General features: G+C 38.9%; 1 protein-coding gene across 8 annotated transcripts in view; it reads right to left on the bottom strand.

Annotated features, from left to right (window-relative positions):
- Nucleotides 1–1,564: 1,564 nt before the first annotated feature.
- PELI1 (pellino E3 ubiquitin protein ligase 1) overlaps nt 1,565–20,666 on the bottom strand; it is a 66,186-nt gene continuing 47,084 nt past the window's right edge. The window contains exons 1-7 of one of the 8 annotated variants that reach the window (XM_015433593.3): nt 17,801–17,900; nt 16,892–17,031; nt 13,392–13,521; nt 9,073–9,174; nt 5,116–5,313; nt 4,832–5,020; nt 1,565–3,958 (exon numbers count right to left, since the gene is read on the bottom strand). In XM_015433593.3, the coding sequence (XP_015289079.1) occupies nt 3,392–3,958; nt 4,832–5,020; nt 5,116–5,313; nt 9,073–9,174; nt 13,392–13,521; nt 16,892–16,962 (1,257 nt within the window). In that variant the 5' untranslated portion in view covers nt 16,963–17,031; nt 17,801–17,900 and the 3' untranslated portion in view covers nt 1,565–3,391. Of the gene's footprint in view, nt 3,959–4,831; nt 5,021–5,115; nt 5,314–9,072; nt 9,175–13,391; nt 13,522–16,891; nt 17,032–17,800; nt 17,901–20,666 lie in introns of those variants that run through there. The other 7 variants (XM_065527029.2, XR_012422324.1, XR_012422323.1 and 4 more) reach the window with 7 other exon arrangements.

Raw genomic sequence — 20,666 nt, 5'->3', positions numbered from 1 at the left:
TGTGGTGGCTCACACCTGTAATCCCAGCACTTTGGGAGGCTGAGGCAGGAGGATTGCTTAAGAGCAGGAGTTTGAGACCAGCCTGGGAAATCTAGTGAGACTGCATCTCTACTGAAGATGAAAAAAATCAGCCAGGAATGGTGGTGTGTATCTGTAGTCCCAGCTACTCAGGAGGTAGAGGTGGAAAAATGGCTTGAGCCTGGGAGGTTGAGGCTATGGTGAGCTGTGATCACACCACTGCAGTCCAGCCTGGGCAAGAGAACAAGACCCTGTCTTAAACAAAAAAAAAAAGTGGTAGCACAAGACGATCCACTGCAATGAAGGGCCAAAGTATTAGAATTATGTTGATCTTATAACCTTAGAGACATAACAAGTGGACTTTCACCAGTGCCCTCAGTCTGGGTCAGAAGGGAAGAGTGAAGTGGGACACTCAAATGTTAGAAGTAATCCCAGCACTTTGGGAGACCAAGGTGGGTGGATCAGAAGGTCAGGAAATTGGGAGCATCCTGGACAACATGGTGAATCCTCGTCTGTAGTAAAAATACAAAAATTAGCTGAGCATAGTGGCGCCTGTAGTCCCAGCTACTTGGGAGGCTCAGGCAGGAGAATGGCTTGAACCCGGGAGGCAGAGGTTGCAGTGAGCCGAGATGGCGTCACCACACTCCAGCCTGGCGACATAGTGAGACTCCGTCTCAAAAAAAAAAAAAAAGAAGTAATTACATACTTTATTTATTCCTACCCTGCTTTACGTGTACTGGAAGACTTTTACATGAGGGAAGTGAGCAAAGAAGGCTGCAAGAAGATAAGCTAGCAAAAGAACTCCGATGTCCGAATGGCTGCCCTTCATGTCTTGCTTCATTACCCTACCATGTTAGATAAAGGGAAATTTAATTCCTTGAACAAATTAAGTAGCATTTAAATATGAAGATTACTTTGATAAAAGAGTTAAGCCATAAAGATTATCTTTCTTGAGAGTGATTTATTGGGGAGACCTAAATACAACTTTTTCTCCTCCTTGGCCAGAATACTGACATTCCCTTAATACAACTGAGTACTTACAAGTAAAAGTGTGCTATTAGGCCATGGCAAAATAACAGATCCAGTATTCAAAATGCTTAAACAGCAAACACCCAACCGATCATTTAAATTGCCTGAGTTTTCAAAACTTGAATGTGATAGAAAATGAGCCAGGTTTTTTCCTGTTAGAAGAAATTGTCTTTACCTGTTAGAAGAAAATGCAGGCAACTTTAGGAAGGGCGTGAAACTTTTACGGTTATGAAGGCACTATTTAAATAGTCTAACATGCAACTTACAGGTGCCAACTCCCTAGCAAGGCTTAACTTAGACAAGTCCTCAATTATTCAACCACTAACAAAGTTTCTTTATTAATAAGAGATGCTTTTCAAAAAGAACCAGAGACTTTAAAGTGTTACATTAAATGCAAACTCTTCATCTGTTTCAACTGAGTATTTTTGGAGTGTGGAACAGAGTTGTCCACAGTTTTCACTTCTCGTTAATCATTCTCGTTTATGCAAAAATGAACTCACAGAGACAAATTCAAATATCTATTTTGAAAAGTATTTACTTAGTTTAAATAAATTAATGGCAAATAAAAATTAAGCTACAATATATAGCCTGAATAGAAATGACTAGAACAAATACAACACAAGACTTGCTTTCTTGCATTAGTCACAAAGCATGTGACAATCTAGAAAACTTCAAAATCAATTATATTTCTTTGAAAAAGGGGTAACAGCAGTTACTGATACATCACAACTAATAAACTTATAATACAAGTTCCTGACATGCATTTCCTGAGTGAACCCAAATGATCATTTTTAAAAACAAGGAAGTTTTGACAGTTGAAGTAAAATAAAATAGTTCATGGCTTCTAAGCAACAAGTTTTGTTTTTTAAAAACCAAAAGAAAATTCAGAACAGTTTTATAAGAGGATAAATTAAAGCTACGCTAACATATATAAAACTTTGCTACAGTCAATTAAGTATTATACAACTTCTCAAACTAAAGGAAAACAAATCAAAATATTAAAAAAAGATACTGTCTAATCTAAAAGTGTACTGGTTTCTACAAGTGTCAAAAACAGATTTGATGTAGTGCAACTGTCTATACTTGTGGTGCCTTTGAAAAAAGGGTGGGAAGGAGGGGAGAGAAGAAACTTGTTCTTGCTTTTGGAAGCAAAAGACATATTGGAATTAGAGAATAAACAGACCATGCAGTGCGTCACTCCACGCTGCAGTCATTGGTGCTCATCTGCCAAGCAAACATTTACTTAAGTCTCACTGTGGCAATCTCCTTAGGATTCAAACCCAGAGTTAAGGCTGGTCTGCTAGAAAGGGGGGCACTATTGTCATTCAACCCTTTAGATCTCTAGATTTCCTTATGCCTGAATAAGGCCAAATACAGAATAATTAATTAAGCATTTCTTTTTCCAAAAGCAAATCAAGTCACTCTCCTTTCTTGCTAATTTATACTTTTTCTTATGGGAATGATTTTTTTCTAGGAACAGTGAACAGATGAACCACAGTTTATATCCAAAAAAATAAACTTGCCAAATGCTGCTGATACTAAAAACAGATTAGTTATCATGGGAGAAAAATAGATAATCTAGATTAAATTGCATATTCAAAGGAGCATATAAAATGTTTCTTAGCATTAAGTTTTTGTTATAGTACTACGCTCGAGAGAAACATTAAGAAAAAATCTTTCCTGATTATCTTTAATGTGGTTAAAAACAAACACCCTTCACACAATGGTAATTAATATGAAATTGGTCTTACAAATTACAAAGTATTCTAATTTACCAAATTCCATATTTAGACTGGGGTGGGGAGAGAGGTTCTCTTGTCCTTCTTCCTAACTTTGCAAATCCTTGAGCTAGGTGTGCTCACTAAGCTACCATTCACACCAAGGGTGTGACACCATCGTTACCATGCTACTCTATCAAGAACATTCTAACGTAAAATAGAAAAAAGTTAATATACATGTTGCTATATTTTACAATGTTTGCAACAAACTGTAAACTAACATAGTTTGAACCAACAGTACCCTCAGTTATACAAAACAATTTCAGCACTGAGGATGGGTGATTCAAAAACACTAAAAGGAAGGCATCAAATTAGACTATGTCTTTTTCTCTTCAAAATATATTTTCAAAACTCAGAATTCAGAATACTGATACTTTCAGTAATTCCTTTGCTTGAGTTTCCCAGATTTTTGCTCAGAAATTGCTATTTATTATAAATGTTTTAAAAAATTCTTCATCTTAATGCAAATGACCAGAGCAGAAAAACTGTGACGTGGACAACAGGTTCAAAAACCCAACTCACTTAGCTTATAAATTTATAATGTAGTCCTGGAGGACAACGGTCTGTTAGTCTAGAGGTCCTTGAAAAATAAGTCTGATGTAGCCTTGTTCACCAGCCAACTGATGTGCACAAAAGGGACAGGCTGCATGAAAAGTATGAGTACCATGAGGAAGCGGGATCTGGGACCAATAGGCAGTTGTCTTTTCTGAACACACATGCCCACAAGGGCTAAACGCATGGGTTGGAGGGCCGGCGTCCACATAAAATCCAGCTTCACATCCAAGCCACAGAGGAACATAGGGACCGACAGACCTACACATAGGACATTCACGATCTTTTCCATCACGTTCTTCTTTGTTTCCCCAGTTATGATAGCCATGTACATGGCCGCAGTTTAGATATACCCATGGTTGTTTTTCATCTACAACATCTTTCCTCTTCATACTAGGAAATGCTAGTGTGTTGAACCCTACAGGGCACTGAGGTCGTGCTGCATTGATTTCCTGTCTTAAAGCCTCCAAATGCTTCACGGTAGGAGTGTGGGAAAGGCCTTCTGCAGTACGCCATAGCAATGTTGCACCACAGAGGTCAATTAACGAGCCATCTTGTAACTGATTGCTTTCAATTTCCACCTAGAGAAGACAAGAGTTGAAAAACATATTCACCACTCTGTTTTGGATTTTTACATAAGCCTTTTGGTTTTAAGTACTCCTTACTCAAGAAATGAGATTTCCTAGGATTTTCACTAAATATTCAAGAAACGGACAGTAGTTATCAAAAAGGTAAGTTTGAAAATCAAGGATAAAATATCAAACATTAACATATTTCTTTTTAGCCTTATGGTAAAGACAACTTATGATTAAAACACCTGGCTAATCAATAAGTCTAATATTTTTAATGAGGTAAATATGGTTAAAGATATACAGATGGCTGAAAAGATCAGAGTGCTGTTTAGTTTAAGAAAGCTTAGGTTTTAAAATATATTAACATGATATGACAGAAGAATAAACTTTCAGAGTTTACCAATTTTTTTTTTTTTTTTTGAGACAGAGTTTTGCTCTTATTGCCAGGCTGGAGTGCAATGGCGCGATCTCAGCTCACCACAACCTCCACCTCCCAGGTTCAAGTGATTCTCCTGCCTCAGCCTCCTGAGTAGCTGGGATTACAGGCATGCGCCACCATGCCCAGCTTATTTTGCATTTTCAGTAGAGACAGGGTTTCTCCATGTGGGTCACGCTGGTCTCAAACTCCTGACCTCAGGTGATCTGTCCGCCTCGGCCTCCCAAAGTGCTGGGATTACAGGTGTGAGCGACCGTGCCCGGCTACTAAATGAAATATTAACATACTGACCTCTAGTATAGAATCTGGTAGTCAGTGTTTGATAGCCTTAGTATTCTGTGTTGGCAATAGATTTAAGAGTTTTCTGGAATGTACGTAATGCATTCAGTTCAACTCATCCTATGTGTTTATTGTAGCTAATTAAGAAAATACCATTCAGTATTTACCATTTTTCCTCTCTGCTGTGCTGATCTGGTTTCACGCAGGCTAAATACGTTTCCACACACCGATATTTCTCTCCATATTCCAGGCTTGGAGTCTTCTGTGAATCCATTGCGTGGATGCATCACAAGAACACCATTAGTGGTCAAACCATCCATCTGCCCATCTGATGTCTTCCATTTGGCAGCCTTCTCCTAGTAGAAATAATAGAAGTGAGCTTCCAATTACTTGTAATTTGGAATGAAAGCTAGTATAAAAGAAAGCATCATTTAGAAAAAAAGCTTTTTACCCCAAGAAAGATGTTTTTTGATGAGTCAAATCCTGCGGCATAAATCCGTGCTGTAAAGGGAGGATTCCGTTCACATATGATTCTACAGGCAAATCTTGATATAGTACTTTGTACTGACTGTGTATCAGAATTACTTTGACTTCCAGGAACTGTGTCAGTTACTACAAAATCAATGGGGCTTTCAGTCGACCGGCCAATCTGAGGGAAACAAAATATCTATAAACCCATTCAAAGAACACAGTGGAAAATCCATTCAAGAAAGGCACAATAAGGAGAAAACATTAGGCCTTTGAAATTTCTAAAGTTGAAGCTTACCATACTTAATGTTGGGGGCATCTATACTCTTGAAAACTAATCAGACTGTCTCTGATGAAGTAATCACTTAGAGCATGGAATTAAATGAGAACTTACAATAATATACGAAACCCTCAGGAAATGAAGAGTTCAGGAACGGCTGAAATTTCTAGATGGCTGCAGATTTTAATTTTAACCCTTTTGGATGGAAATATGTGTATCATGTAGATTTCTTCTCTTTAGAGATATTTAAAGAGATATTCTACCTTATTTAACAGAATATAGTGAACATATATAAGTAAATATTTTAGGATGACTGCAGAACATTACACTATAAATACCATTTACATTAAGCTGAAATGCAGTGATGTCTTCAGGTGCTATAAGAGGTATACAAGACTGCTGATCCTTATGTCAAGGGCTTACATAGCCTTGCTTTGAGGTCTTATGTATACTTCATATATTTTCCTGTTTCTTTTCTGCCAGGTTGTCAGCTATCACTCCTTGTTTTTGGTCAAGCCTGTATCCAGAAACAAGCCCCTCTTTCAACTGGCTACTCTTACTCTGTTATGGTTTGAGAAATCAAATAACCTACTTCAGAGAAAAGTATTTCAAAAGGTTCTGGTGAGAGCCTAAGGGATTCTCTAGGGAGCACAGAAAAGGAATTTCACTGCATCAACTTTGTGGCATTTATTTTATATATATACTCTTCCTGGTTCTTGGGGATATTTCAGAGAGACAAGGCTCCCAGATAAGAGTTCTGGATGGGTGAGGTGTCAGAGATTTCAAAACATCTTCAGAGGTACTAGCTAGTAAATAAGTTAATTGCATTTTGAAAGTTGAAAAGAAAAAAGGAAATCAATGGGTAGATGACAACAGTCACAAGTGTCACAGGACTTTAAAGCAAACATTTGGAAATTATCAGTTCATGAATGTATTTGTTATAAAGTAGTATCATAAAATTGAAGAATGTGGGTACTGAGAAAAAATACTGACCCTCTACAAAGATAAAGACTCTTACTCTTTACATATTTTAGCCTCAAGTTCCCTGTATCAGCACACTTTCAGATAAACTTCTTTAGTGTTTTTGTCCACTTGTCAAGTATAAAGTCTTTATATTTAGATTGGATAGTTTTAGAGGGAAACTAGTTAACAAATACAAGGTTGGATATTCCTTTTCTTTATTCTTAAAAATAAACATATCTTAAATGGCCTCAGATCTTTGAAACTAAAAATATTTCCCCAAACACAAAGGCTCTTTAAAGGCTAAAAGATACAGGCCAAGGATTGAACTAATATTCAGAATCAACAGAAGTAGCACTTATTTGGAAAGAGACTGTTCCAGAGAGCTAACATTTCAACTTGGTCTTGGAAGAGACTAGTTAAGACACTGAAGCAATATTTGTATGACAATGAGAAGGAAGAAACTTAAGTATCTATAAAGGGAAAAAAACCCACCATGAATGTGATCATATGCCAAAATCTGATTGTTACTAATTCTACCCCTTTCTAACTGCTATTATTAGCATTAAAAATACAGCTCTTTTGTTACTCTCCCTCACCCTCACGAGAAAACTCAATGGTTCCTTATAGCTTATCCAAAATTTGTAGTTTATTATTTCTAATAATAGTTAGAAACTGACTCAAGATTTGCCTCCCATCTACCAATCCAGCCAAATTTCCTGCTATTTATGTATATTAGCTACAAGTAGCTTATTCATCAATCTTTTACCACACTGTGTACTACTTCTTTGCCATCTCTTTTGCTAGAATGCTTTTCTACTGGTTGCTGGCAAAAATCCTACTTAACCTGATAAAAAGATCTACATGAAAAGACACCAGTATAAAGTCTCTTCTCCATCTTTCCTCAACACAATCAATGTGCTTAAAATTTAGAGGGTCAGTACAGCACCTAGGCATGTAATCAGCTTGTAATGTCTCCCTTACTTCGTAGTGCCAAACAATGCATAGAGTTGGAGTTGGAACATCTGATGACTTGAACAACAAATGTTCTTGTTCAGTTTACAGGGTAGACAATCCTAGAATGTTTCTAATACAATTCCTCAAAGACTGCCTAGTTTATCAAGGTAGTTTCTGATACATCACAGTCTTTTTGATGCTGAAATGTTTGGATTTTCCAGAGGTATAATACCTGTAGAAAGGACATAATCAGTTTATGATACTGGGAAAAATTCTCTACTTTATGAAAAAGACAAAACTCAAAATGTTAAAACTTATTTAAGGGCCTTCATTAGATGGTGAAGACATTGTTTCAGAATTCAGGATGCCTAGTTTAATTTCAGTTTTGCCCCCAAGTAACTCTATCATCGTTAACTCACAAGATTTCAGTTAACTTAATCTACCAAAGATAAGGGGTAAACAAATAAATATAAGGCACTTTCTGAAGCTAAAATTCTAGCCTGTGACCAAATATCTTGGAGATACACACACACACACACACACACACACACACACATTTATCTACATTTTATTAAAGAGATGAAGTCTCACTATGTTGCCCAGGCTGGCGTCAAGCTATTCTCCCACCTCAGCCTCCTGAGTAACTGAGACTACAGGCCTAGTAGCACCTTGATTTTAAAAAAAAGCTAAGCTCATTCATTTTCACTGCTTGTCAGTGAAACAAAATGTGAAAAACCATCCTAAAGCTTTGTGTTAGGTTTTTCTTGGATCTAAACATTAATCTTCATTAAAGATGTAATTTATTTTTGGTAAAAGAGAGGAAAACACAAATGCCCACATTCTAATATTAACTAGAGAAAAAAAATTCAGTATCTCATCTCATTAAAAGGGTTGAGCAGAGGGAGTGAATTCAAAGAAATATTTCACTATTGACTGAAATTAAATATATTTCCAGGCCTTTTCACTTTTATTTGCCTTGTAAAATAAAGAAAAATGGAAAAGTCCATGTGACAATAATTATAAAAGCAACATTATCAGATAATTTATGTTCTACTTAAGTTTGTTTATAAAAGGCTAAGCTTTGGAGAGCTCAATATTAAGGGATAAGATCAAAGATTCTATTTACATCTTTGGAATTGACTGTCCTAAAATCTACCAGTTTACAAAAATATCAGCACTGGACTGGTACAAAAAGTAAGAGAAAAATACTTTTATTGCATGAGTAGCACTGACCAAATATGTGCTGAGAAAAAGGTTTGATTTCAAATAGATAATAAAATAGTTAGCAAGTGCCTGGATTGTTTATTGCCTAGAGAGGAAGGTGAGAGGTAGTGGTAGAAAAAGTCATAAATGTGTGCAGAATATTTATTGTTTTCTTTTTTGGATAATAGCTACTATTCACTAAGTGTTTTTACTAAGTACCTGGCACAGCGCTGAGTACTCTACGTGTACTAGATCATTTAAGCCTCTTAACAGTCATAGGGGAGAGTCTATTATCTGCACTTTACAGAGAAGGAAACTGAGGCATATAATGGCTATGTAATATTTACCAGTAATTCTTATTCCGGAGCCTATCTCAACTGTGCTAGACTGACTTCTATTTATGAGGGTTAGCAATCAATCCATATTTTAATAAAATACAATATAAATATATGATAATCCTTTATCTGATCTCAGCAAAACTTACCAATAGATTTTTAACTTTTTTGTTTTTAAGAAAAAAAATTTTAGATGTTATAATACCTGAAACATATCGGTGTTGCTGTCATGAGTATATTCAACCACCACAGTCTGGGCCCGAGATAAAGTATATGATATGCTATGCTGGTCCTTGTTGCTTATTGCCTAAGAATGAAAAAGTTAATAGCAAAAATTAGTAGGCAGGTCAATCCAAACAGATAATCTTTTCATTAAAAAAAGGGAAAACTATTTATCAAATACATGACATACTTATATATTTTCCCCCTGAAATTTAGAGAGGTTAATAACTCCTGTCAGTTGTGACAGTAGTTTCTTGGGTTGAATGGGGCATCGAAGAATATTTAGAAGCAGTTACAGAGTAAAAACATAATTTTCTTTATTTTTTTTTCTCCCCCAAAGATGGAGTCTTGTTCTGTCGCCTAGGCTGGAGTGCAGTGGTGCGATCTCGGTTCACTGCAACCTCCGCCTCCCGGGTTCAAGCGATTCTCCTGCCTCAGCCTCCCAAGCAGCTGGGACTACAGGTGCATACTGCCATGCATGGCTAATATTTTTGTATTTTTAGTAGAGACAGCATTTCACCATGTTGCCCAGGCTGGTCTTGAACTCCTGAGCTAAGGCAATCGGCCCGCCTCAGCCTCCCAAAGTGCTAGGATTACAGGCGTGAACCACTGCGCCTGGCCCATAATTTTCTTTTATCAAACCACTACACTCCCTTATAAAGTATTTTAAATTATAAAATAATCAAAACCAAATCCCACATAAAAACAGAAAACAGTACTCTGATAAGAAGAAAATGCAAAATCTTGCAAAATAAGAAGAATCTTATTTTTGAAGTAATTCAGAGAGCTATAAAGTTCACTCACAAGCCAAGTTAACTGGTTTTCTAACCATTTTGTGACTCTACAGATGACAAATGTTTGCCATATGCTGGGTGAGATACAGAAAAATGCATTTGGGATTTGGTCCCAGGAGATAAAAGAAAAAAATTCTTTAAAAAACAAAAGAAACATTCATAGAATGATTAAACATTACCAAAGGAAAGGGATGTAATGCTTATGACTGTATTTCTGACTTATCTCAAACTAAAAACATTGCTAAAAAGAACTTTTCAGTTTTGTTTTCAAGTGTTTTCTATGTATATGAGTTGAAGATAATATCAAAGAAGGGGAAAAATTGAGTCATCACACAAAGGAAGTAGAAATGGGCTGCATAAAAAGAAAACAGACACAAAGACAGAAGAGAATAATTATATACAGCAAAGAAGCTGAATGAAAAAATCCTTCTTAATTAGAAGTTTGGCATCATAAGCTTTAACTTGGTTTCAATTTGCAGCTAATCTGTAATAGATAAAGCCTTAAAACAACAGCTTTAAGACTGTCAAATTTCCAAATATCTACAAACAGAATACAGAAATACACTATTTCCAAATATACAGAGACCATACTAACGACTCAGCTTTATCAAAGCTTAATACTGCCACTTTTGCTTCTGATTTTTTTTTTTTTTTTTTTTTTTTTTTGCGACAGAGTCTCGCTCTGTTGCCTAGGCTGGAGTGCAGTGGCGCTAACTCACTGAAACCTCCGCCTCCCAGGTTCAAGTGATTCTCCTGCCTCAGCCTCCTGAGTAGCTGGGATTAAAGGTGCACGCCACCATGCCCGGCTAATTTTTGTATTTTTAGTAGAGATGGAGTTTTGCCATGTTGGCCATGCTGGTCTCGAACTCCTGACCTCATGATCCGCCCGCCTCAGCCTCCCAAAGTGCTGGGACTACAGGCATGAGCCACTGTGCCTGGCCTGCTTCTGATTTTTTTAAGGAATTAAACTACAGATACGATCGAGGCTGCCTACATGTCCCTCCCAATTCCCTTTTCTCCACAGAGGTATCCAACCTCAAGAATGCAGTGTAGATCATTTACATGCATGTTTTACATATTTCTTTCTACACATTTAGGTATTCATAAATACTATATAATTGTTTTACAGGTTTTACACACACACACACACACACACACACACACACACACACACACACACACACACGTTTTAAGAGACCAGGTTTTGCTATGTTGCAGAGGCTGAAGTGCAGTGGCTATTTATAGGCAGGAAAACGGCACACTACAGCTTTACCCTGTGCTCAAGTGATCTTCCTGCCTCTGCCTCCCAAGGAGCTGGGACTAACAGGCATGTGCCACTGGTTAAACAGCTGACTTTTCAATAAAATAATTACTTAGTATTTTAAAATTAATTCTTAGTGGCTAAAGAGATTTTAAAACATTGGTTTTTTTGTGCTTTGAGATTGTAATCTTTGTTTGTTAGTTATTAAACCTACTGTTAGACTGAGAATAAAAACTATGTCAAGTTTGGTTCTCACTGGTCTAGAACGCAGGGTTTTACCTACTCATCCCAGATGACTACCAGACTAAATGCTTAATTTTCGTCATGACCTCACAAATACATTCCTCCAAAATTTAAAGAGGAAAGAGTCAATCTTTTTTCTTTTTTTTAATTGAGACAGGGTCCCACTCTGTCACTCAGGCTACAGTGCAATGGCATGATCTCAGCTCACTGCAGCCTCTGCCTCCCCGGCTCAAGTGATCCTCCCACTTCAGCCTGCCAAGGAGCTGGGACTTCGGGGCATGCCACCACACTTGGCTAATTTTTTGTGTGTTTGGTGAAGATAGAGTTTCACCATGTTGCCCAGGCCGGTCTCAAACTCCTGAGCTCTAGTGATCCGCCCACCTTGGTCTCTCAAGTGCTGGGATTACAGGTGTGAGCTACCACATCCAGCCAAGGGTCAATCTGATCCCTAAGATTCTTATTGCCTAGTAAAGATGAAAGATGAAAAGGAGGTAACAATGAAAACATGAGGACACGGCAGAGTAAAATAGGAAGAAAAGTACAGAATATGGTATTATAGAGGTAGGGATTAGAAATATTTTCCCTTATAGTGGTTTTCAACCAGAGGTAGTATTAGCTGTCTAAGGGGCATCTGAAAATATTTTGTGCATTTTTTGGCTGTTATGAGGATTTGCAGGCTCAAATGGCATTTTGTGGGTGAAGGACCCCTAAATGTCCTGTAGTATGTGGGAAAGTCCTGAACAATGAAAAAGTGGCACACCCAAAATATCAAGAGCACTCCTGGGGGAGATACTGTAAGAAGCTCCTCAGATTGAATGAATCTGAGGTTTACTTCCACCACCTGCTTAGCATATTCCTTCTCTCCAAAGGAGCAAAAAGAAACTGTCCCCTTTCTGCACTAACTGGTTCCCAAATAGTAACGGAGGAGTCCTAGTCAAGGCCTAAGGATTCTTTCACAAATCAAACTGGATATAAAACAAAGCTGAGAAGCCAATTACCTTCAGACACTGAAGCTGTGACCTAAAACCACATCATATGCCAATTTTTCTGTCTCTTGTTTATTTAACTTATAAAGATATGCTTCAGATGGCATAATATTAATGTACATTCTAGGGCTACTTAGCTAAAGATACAGGTACTTCCAGGACTCAAAGAACTCTTTGTAATTTTTCTTATTTGCTCATTACAATATCAAATTCTTTATAACATAAAGTCTGTGTTATAAAATTGGAAGCAGACAAATTCACAGAAAATATAAAGATGTGAAATTCCCCCTCCTTGTCTGTCGCTCTAGGAAAAGCCCAAGTATCCTGAAATGGTGGTCCAGCTTCTGGAAATTTTGTTAGAAGACGACGACAGGGCTAGAAGCATGAAATAGGCTGGGGGTTGAGAAGTTATATTGTAGATGCAGTTGGATATTGCTTTCATAACTTTGATTCAATTTAATAATTATTGAGGTCTACTTTGTGCAAGGTACTATGCTAAAATATATGAAGTTATAAACCAAAAATGAATACAACCAATACACAGAATCTTAGGTAAAGACTCTTAGTTTAAAAATTACCTCACCCAAATATGCTTCTAATACCTGAATACACATATTATACATCACATTCTTCATCCAGCCCAGGGAGGCTCCTCTAGTAACAGAGTGGGAACTTTCCACTTCTCAGGGCAGACAGCTGCATAATTCTAGGTACTAGATAAAGCCCTGTCCCCCACCCCACCTCTTTTAATAAGGAAAGAGAATATTTCCTTCTAATTTCCACCCACTGATCCTGGTTTGTCTTTTTTTTTTTTTTTTTTAAAGTCCAATTCCCCTTCCATATGGCAGCTTTTCAAATACCATGTCTCCAAAGTCTCTTCTCCAATCCAAACAAAAGGAAATTTCTGAAATAGAAATGTGAGGGGAATGCTAGAGAATATAAACAACACATAAAAGTCTTTCAATTTCTCCAAGGTAATTTATGTAGCTTTTTTTTTTTTTTTTTTTTTTTTTTTTACCTTTGCAGCCTGAGGAGTACAAGCAATATGCACAGTGCTGGGCTTCACCCCATTTGCCTTAGGTCTTTTAAACAAAGCAAATCTACTTTTCCTCCTTCCTCTATCGCCATTTGGGAGAGACCCATTATACCTGATGGGGGGAAAAAAAGTATAGGTGATCTCTTGCAAGAACTGCACAATTATAAAACAAATGTTTGACTATGCCTTGCAGAATCAATTCCCAATTAATTATCTATTAACACATTATAATTATTTAAAATTCCTTTGAGCAACTGTTGATCTCCATACCAGGTGCCAGTGTGTGAAACAAAATGAGATTCTTTTTCTGGCTTCATTCCAAGTCACAGAGAACCTTTTGGATTATACAAAGATTCAAGTTATCTCTATTTTTCTCCTTCCCTCTTTTACTGAAGATAATTAAGAGCTGATTAATGGCATGTCTGACTCCTTATGACTCATTCTGTTTTTTTTAAGGTGAATTGTTTGCATGTGCTAATACAACCTTTAAAAAGTATAGTATGTATTGTTTAAAACACAATCTCCTTTATTTGTGAACCAAACACTTTAAACAGCTGAACTTTTGAAGTAAGGAATTTTTAGACTTGTTAAGTCTTAGCTACCTGAATGTACAAATGCACTCTCATTATATTAGCAGAACTTGTCCAACAGACATGTTTGCTAAGTAGTAAACATACTTTTGTTTTTCAGATCTTATGAATATTTCTCTATAACATGTACACATACACACACACACACACAAACACACACACACGTACATCCTAAAGGTAAGCAAGTACTAAACCAATGGAAAAAAGTTAAAAACAAAATAAAAATATTTGGGTGTTTACTATACACCAGGCACTACTGAATGTTATCCCATGCACATTACCTCACTAAATCTACCCTTGCAAAAATTCTACCAGATTGAAATCACTGTCCCCATTTTTACACGTTAGGAAACAGACTCAGAAGAATTATAATCTGAAGTGACACAGGCAAAGCCAGAATTTGAATTTAAGTATGTTTGTCATGTGGTTATGTCATTCTTTACTGCTTCACTGAGGCATGAGCAGTAGCTTAATAATAATCTTTCCTCATTCACTGTCCACCTCCCCTGCTCCCACCCCCTGATAAATCTTTGGTTTGATGATCTACCATATGTCAATCTAGGGGGAAATGAAGCAGGGAATAGGGACAGTTTTGAGGTTGGAGGAAGAGTGATTATAAAATGGCCTGTAATTGTGGCTGGCAAGGAAGAATGTCTTAAAGCTGAGAAGCGAGTTTACTCAATGACTGCCATATATAGAAACTACACTGACCCTTTACAAAAAAATAAAACACTTTGTATTGGAGAAAGCCCTTGGTAATGTTGCTAGCCTTGCTGTAAGTCCAAAGTACAGCCCCTTAGCTAATAATTATTTTAGCTATTCTAGGCTTTGTGTTGCCACCAGCCCCACTGTCAATTCCTCACTGTCCCTTAACTACTGTCCCCTGAGTTGCATGACTCATCCCACTTCTGGATCTCACTCTTTAGCCCCACATTACGTTCCTGTAGTTCAAAGCTCTTTTCTAAGTAGCAATAGTATGAAACCTTGTCTAGCTTCACTTCTAGAGGGTTGAGAAAAAAAGTATTTGCATTTTAGGACACCAAGTACCAGACAGAGACAATTACTGTAGCTAATGATTAACTGAGGAACCTACAGGCTAAGACTGGCAGTTTAAAACCATAAGCTAAATTTTAAACTATTCTTCAAATGACTCTCAAATTTCCTGCTAGAAGACTTTAATCTGGAAAGTTTTTGGTAGTTAAGAGCTGTTTGTCACTGATACCATTAAAATCTATGTGATTTGAAGTTCTAATACTGAAGTTACTATGCTAAATTTATCATCTTTTAAAGTTTTGTTTCTGAGAAAAGAATTTTAAGTCTCAAAGGGCCTTAGAAGATCTTGTCTAATTGTCATTTTTACAGAGGAGGAAACTAAAGCCCAGGATGGTTCAGTGACTTGCCCAAGGTCACACAGCTAGCAGTGCTGGAACAAGCACTGGATTCTAAGATTCCTAACATCTAGTCAAGCTCAGTAACTCCATATGATTTCCCCAGTTTCTCTAACTCTCTCATCTGAAACAACACATTCTCACTTTAACCTGACTCTCAAACATACTGCAATATCTTGAGTTGCTTTTTAGGCAAAAGCAGAGCAACAGCAGGGGGAAAATACAATTAGCAATTTTCTTTTTTCTTATTTTTTTCGAGACAGAGTCTCGCTCTGTTGCCCAGGTTGGAGTGCTCGGCTCACTGCAACCTCCTCTTCCTGGGTTCAAGTGATTCTCCTGCCTCAGCCTCCCAAGTAGCTGGGATTACAGACATGCACTACCACGCGCAGTTAATTGTTGTATTTTTAGTAAAGATGGGGTTTCACCATGTTGGCCAGGCTGGTCTCGAACTCCTGACATCAGGTGATCCACCCACCTTGGCCTCCCAAAGTGCTGGGATTACAGGTGTGAACCATTGCACGTAGCCTAAAATGAGCAATTTTCTAGTTTCTGAGATCTCTAGTTAAGAAAGGCTAATACTGTGTCTCCACTTTGATAGTTATGACAAGTTTAAGTGGAACAAATTGAAATAATTTGGAATAACAGAATCATCTATTCCTCAATCTTCAGGTTCTATTTCTGTGAGTTACATGGATGAAATTACTTTAGGAGCTAAGACATAGCTAGGTCCTGGGCTTCAGAGGCATTATGCTGTCACCATACATATATACAACTCCTTTAACCAAAATGTACAGCACAAAGCAATAACTACCTTAGATAGGCAAAAGAATAAATGAAGACTAACCTACATGAAATGACTTAAAGCAGGCAAGGGAAAGGGAATTTTTGGTAAAATCAGCTGAGACAAAACATGGGACAGGGAAGACAAATGGAATGACTGTGACAGTGGACAAATACACTTTTCATTTCATTTCATTTTTATCTTTTTTTTTTTTTTCGTGAGACAGAATCTCACTCTGTTGCCCAGGCTGGAGTACAGTGTCGCAATCTCAGCTCACTGCAACCTCTGCCTCCAGGGTTCAAGCAATTCCCCTGCCTCAGCCTCCCAAGTAGCTGGGATTACAGGCACGCGCCACCACGCCCGGATAATTTTTGTGTTTTGCGTAGAGACAGGGTTTCACCATGTTGGCCAGGCTGGTCTTGAATTCCTGGCCTCAGGTAATCTGCCTGCCTTGGCCTCCCAAAGTGCTGGGATTACAGGCGTGAGCCACCACGCCCGAACCTTCCATTTCATCTTTAAGAAACTTTGCCCTTTCTGCGGGTAAGGGTGAGACAAAGTTTATGTCATATTTGAGTGCTTTTAAACAATAGCATGAATATGAGAATTAAAAGAGTTTCTTGATTTGGTAACATTACCAATTCCAAAAAAAAGTACTTATAGCCTAGATGCCAAAGTTAGCATATATTATTAAACTGTGTGTCTTATCAAATGGAGAAACCTTACCCTAAGACAATGAGTTCACCATATTTTACTGGTGCTTTAGATGGATGATTTTCTTGATCAGGAGAAAACATGAGCTTGGCTGTCTTTCTCAAATCTTTGTTCACTGGTCAGGAGCCTTGGGACACCTTTTGCATTATTTCCTAGAGGGGAAAAGTTTTCATTAATAATGTGAACAATTCGTTTCAGTTTAAATAAAGATGTTATTTTCCAGCAGTCCTCTTGAACACAATATTATGCAAAGCATCACATGGTATATACATTTTATGGGACATTTTGCCCAATAATGATTATACATTTTACAAAACTGTTTAAATGAGTCAAAAAGGCAAATTTGAAGACTTCCACTTACAGAAGCATACAGCAGATAATACTTTTCCCTTTCATTTCTGCTAAGGATAACTAAAGACCCTGGACCTTATATACAGAACATGAGAAGACTGTGAAAAGTAGAGAGAAGGCAAACTAAGTAAGGGACCTCAGGACCTATGGAATGACACGGTGGTGTAAATTCTCTGGGTTTTCTTTTTGCCTAATATATCCCAGACTTGGAGCTAAAGAAGGCAGCAACCTGGAAATGCCAACTGGCACAGACAAAGCCAGAACAAAAGCTTGCTCTCCCTAGCCAAAGAAACAAGAAAGGGACAGCCTGGCAAGACGGAAAACTTTTGACAGTAACTGCTCCACTCTAGCCAAACCCAGTAAACAGTTTTGCCCCACCACCACCCACACCAACGAAAGCTAAGTGAGAAGCCTTGACTTCCAGCTCATAAACCATAGTGAGGAGCTCCAATGCCCTACTGGGGCAATGTCAAAGTCGGCCAAGTAGGGAGCTAGGATTTTCACCCTGATGGCCGGGCATGCCCCAACACCTATCCCAGTGGTGTCAGCTAGACTTCTACCCCCACTCACCAAAAACAAGAAGGATCCTCTTCCTGAGGCGTCAGTAGAGGCTGAGTAGGGACCACTGACTTCTACATCCGCCTGGAAGTAATGAGGCACCCCCTATGACCTTGCCAAAGCAATGTCAATAAAAGCCAGTGGAAACAAAAGGTTTAGATAATATCCAGAGTCTAGGAACATAATATGAAAATATCTAGTTTTAACAGAAAATCACTCATCCTAGCAAGAACAATATTTAAAACAATACAAAACATAGGCTGGGTGCAGTGGTTCACGCCTGTAATCCCAGCACTTTGGGAGGTCGAGGCAGATGGATCACTTGAGGTTGGGAGTTTGAGACCAGCCTGACCAACATGTAGAAACCCTGTCTCTGCTAAAAATACAAAATTGGGGGGGCGCGCCCAAGATGGCCAAATAGGAACAGCTCCAGCCTCCAGATCCCAGCGTGAGCGACACAGAAGATGGGTGATTTCTACATTTTCAACTGAGGTACCGGGTTCATCTCACTGGGGTGTGTCGGACACTTGGCGCTGGTCCGCGGGTGCAGCCTGACCAGCAAGAGCTGAAGCAGGGCGAGGCATTGCCTCACCTGGGAAGCGCAAGGGGGAAGGGAATTCCTTTTCCTAGCCAAGGGAAATTGAGACACATAACACCTGGAAAATCGGGTAACTCCCACCCTAATACTGCGATTTACCAAGGGTCTTAGGAAACGGCACACCAGGAGATTATATCCCACACCTGGCCCACAGGGTCCCACGCCCAGGGAGCCTCCCTCATTGCTAGCACAGCAGTCTGAGATCTAACTGCAAGGCGGCAGTGAGGCTGGGGGAGGGGCGCCGCCATTGCTGAGGTTTAAGTAGGTAATCAAAGCTGCTGGGAAGTTCGAATTGGGTGGAGTCCATCACAGCTCAAGGAGGCCGGCCTGTCTCTGTAGACTCCTCCTCTGGGGACAGGGCATAGCTAAACAAAAAGCAGCAGAAACCTCGGCAGAGGTAAATGCCCCTGTCTGACAACTTTGAAGAGAGCAGTGGATCTCCCAGCATGGAGGTTGAGATCTGAGAAGGGACAGACTGCCTGCTCAAGTGGGTCCCTGACCCCTGAGTAGCCAAACTGGGAGACATCCCCCACTAGGTGCAGACCAACACCTCACACCTCACAAGGCGGGATATACCCCTAAAACAAAGCTTCCAGAGCAAGAATCAGACAGCAACACTCGCGGTTCAGCAATATTCTATCTTCTGCAGCCTCCGCTGCTGATACCCAGGCAAACAGGTTCTGGAGTGGACCTCAAGCAAACTCCAACAGACCTACAGCTGAGGGTCCTGACTGTTAGAAGGAAAACCAACAAACAGAAAGGACACCTACACCAAAACCCCATCAGTACATCACCATCATCAAAGACCAAAGGCAGATAAAACCACAAAGATGGGGAAAAAGCTGTGCAGAAAAGCTGGAAATTCAAAAAATCAGAGTACATCTCCCACTCCAAAGGAACGCAGCCCATCGCCAGCAACAGAACAAAGCTGGATGGAGAATGACTTTGACGAGTTGAGAGAAGAAGGCTTCAGTCGATCAAACTTCTCAGAGCTAAAGGAGGAACTATGTAACCAGTGCAAAGAAACTAAAAACCTTGAAAAAAGAATGGATGAATGGATAACTAGAATAATCAATGCAGAGAAGACCTTAAAAGAACTGATAGAGATGAAAACCATAACACGAGAACTACGTGACAAATGCACAAGCTTCAGTAACCGACTTGATCAACTGGAACAAAGAGTATCAGCGATTCAAGATCAAATGAATGAAATGAAGCGAGAAGTGTAGAGAAAAAAAGAGTAAAAAGAAATGAACAGTGCCTCCAAGAAGTATGGGATTATGTGAAAAGACCAAATCTACATCGGATTGGAGTGCCTGAAAGTGACAGGGAAAATGGAACCAAGTTGGAAAACACTCTGCAGAATATCATCCAGGAGAACTTCCCCAATCTAGTAAGGCAGGCCAACATTCAAATTCAGGAAATAAAGAGTATGTCACAAAGATACTCCTCAAGAAGAGCAACTCCAAGACACGTAATTGTCAGATTCACCAAAGTTGAAACGAAGGAAAAAATGTTAAGGGCAGCCAGAGAGAAAGGTTGGGTTACACACAAAGGGAAGCCCATCAGACTAAGAGCAGATCTCTCGGCAGAAACTCTCCAAGCCAGAAGAGAGTGGGGGCCAATATTCAACATTCTTAAAGAAAAGAATTTTCTTTTTTTTTTTTTTTTTTTTGAGACGGAGTCTCGCTCTGTCACCCAGGCTGGAGTGCAGTGGCCGGATCTCAGCTCACTGCAAGCTCCGCCTCCCGGGTTCACACCATTCTCCTGCCTCAGCCTCCCGAGTAGCTGGGACTACAGGCGCCTGCCACCTCGCCCGGCTAAGTTTTTGTATTTTTAGTAGAGATGGGGTTTCACTGTGTTACCCAGGATGGTCTCAATCTCCTGACCTCGTGATCCGCCCGTCTCGGCCTCCCAAAGTGCTGGGATTACAGGCTTGAGCCACCGCGCCCGGCCAAGAAAAGAATTTTCAACCCAGAATTTCATATCCAGACAAACTAAGTTTCATAAGTGAAGGAGAAATAAAATCCTTTACAGACAAGCAAATGCTGAGAGATTTTGTCACCACCAGGCCTGCCTTACAAGAGATCCTGAAGGAAGCACTAAACATGGAAAGGAACAACAGGTACCAGCCATTGCAAAAACATGTCAAAATGTAAAGTCCATCAATGCTAGGAAGAAACTGCATCAACTAGCGAGCAAAATAACCAGCTAATATCATAATGATAGGATCAAGTTCATACATAACAATATTAACCTTAAATGTAAATGGACTAAATG

The sequence above is a fragment of the Macaca fascicularis genome, chromosome 13 (genome assembly GCF_037993035.2).
Source record: "Macaca fascicularis isolate 582-1 chromosome 13, T2T-MFA8v1.1".
Classification (NCBI taxonomy): domain Eukaryota; kingdom Metazoa; phylum Chordata; class Mammalia; order Primates; family Cercopithecidae; genus Macaca; species Macaca fascicularis.
This window is presented reverse-complemented; position numbering and strand designations above follow the sequence as displayed.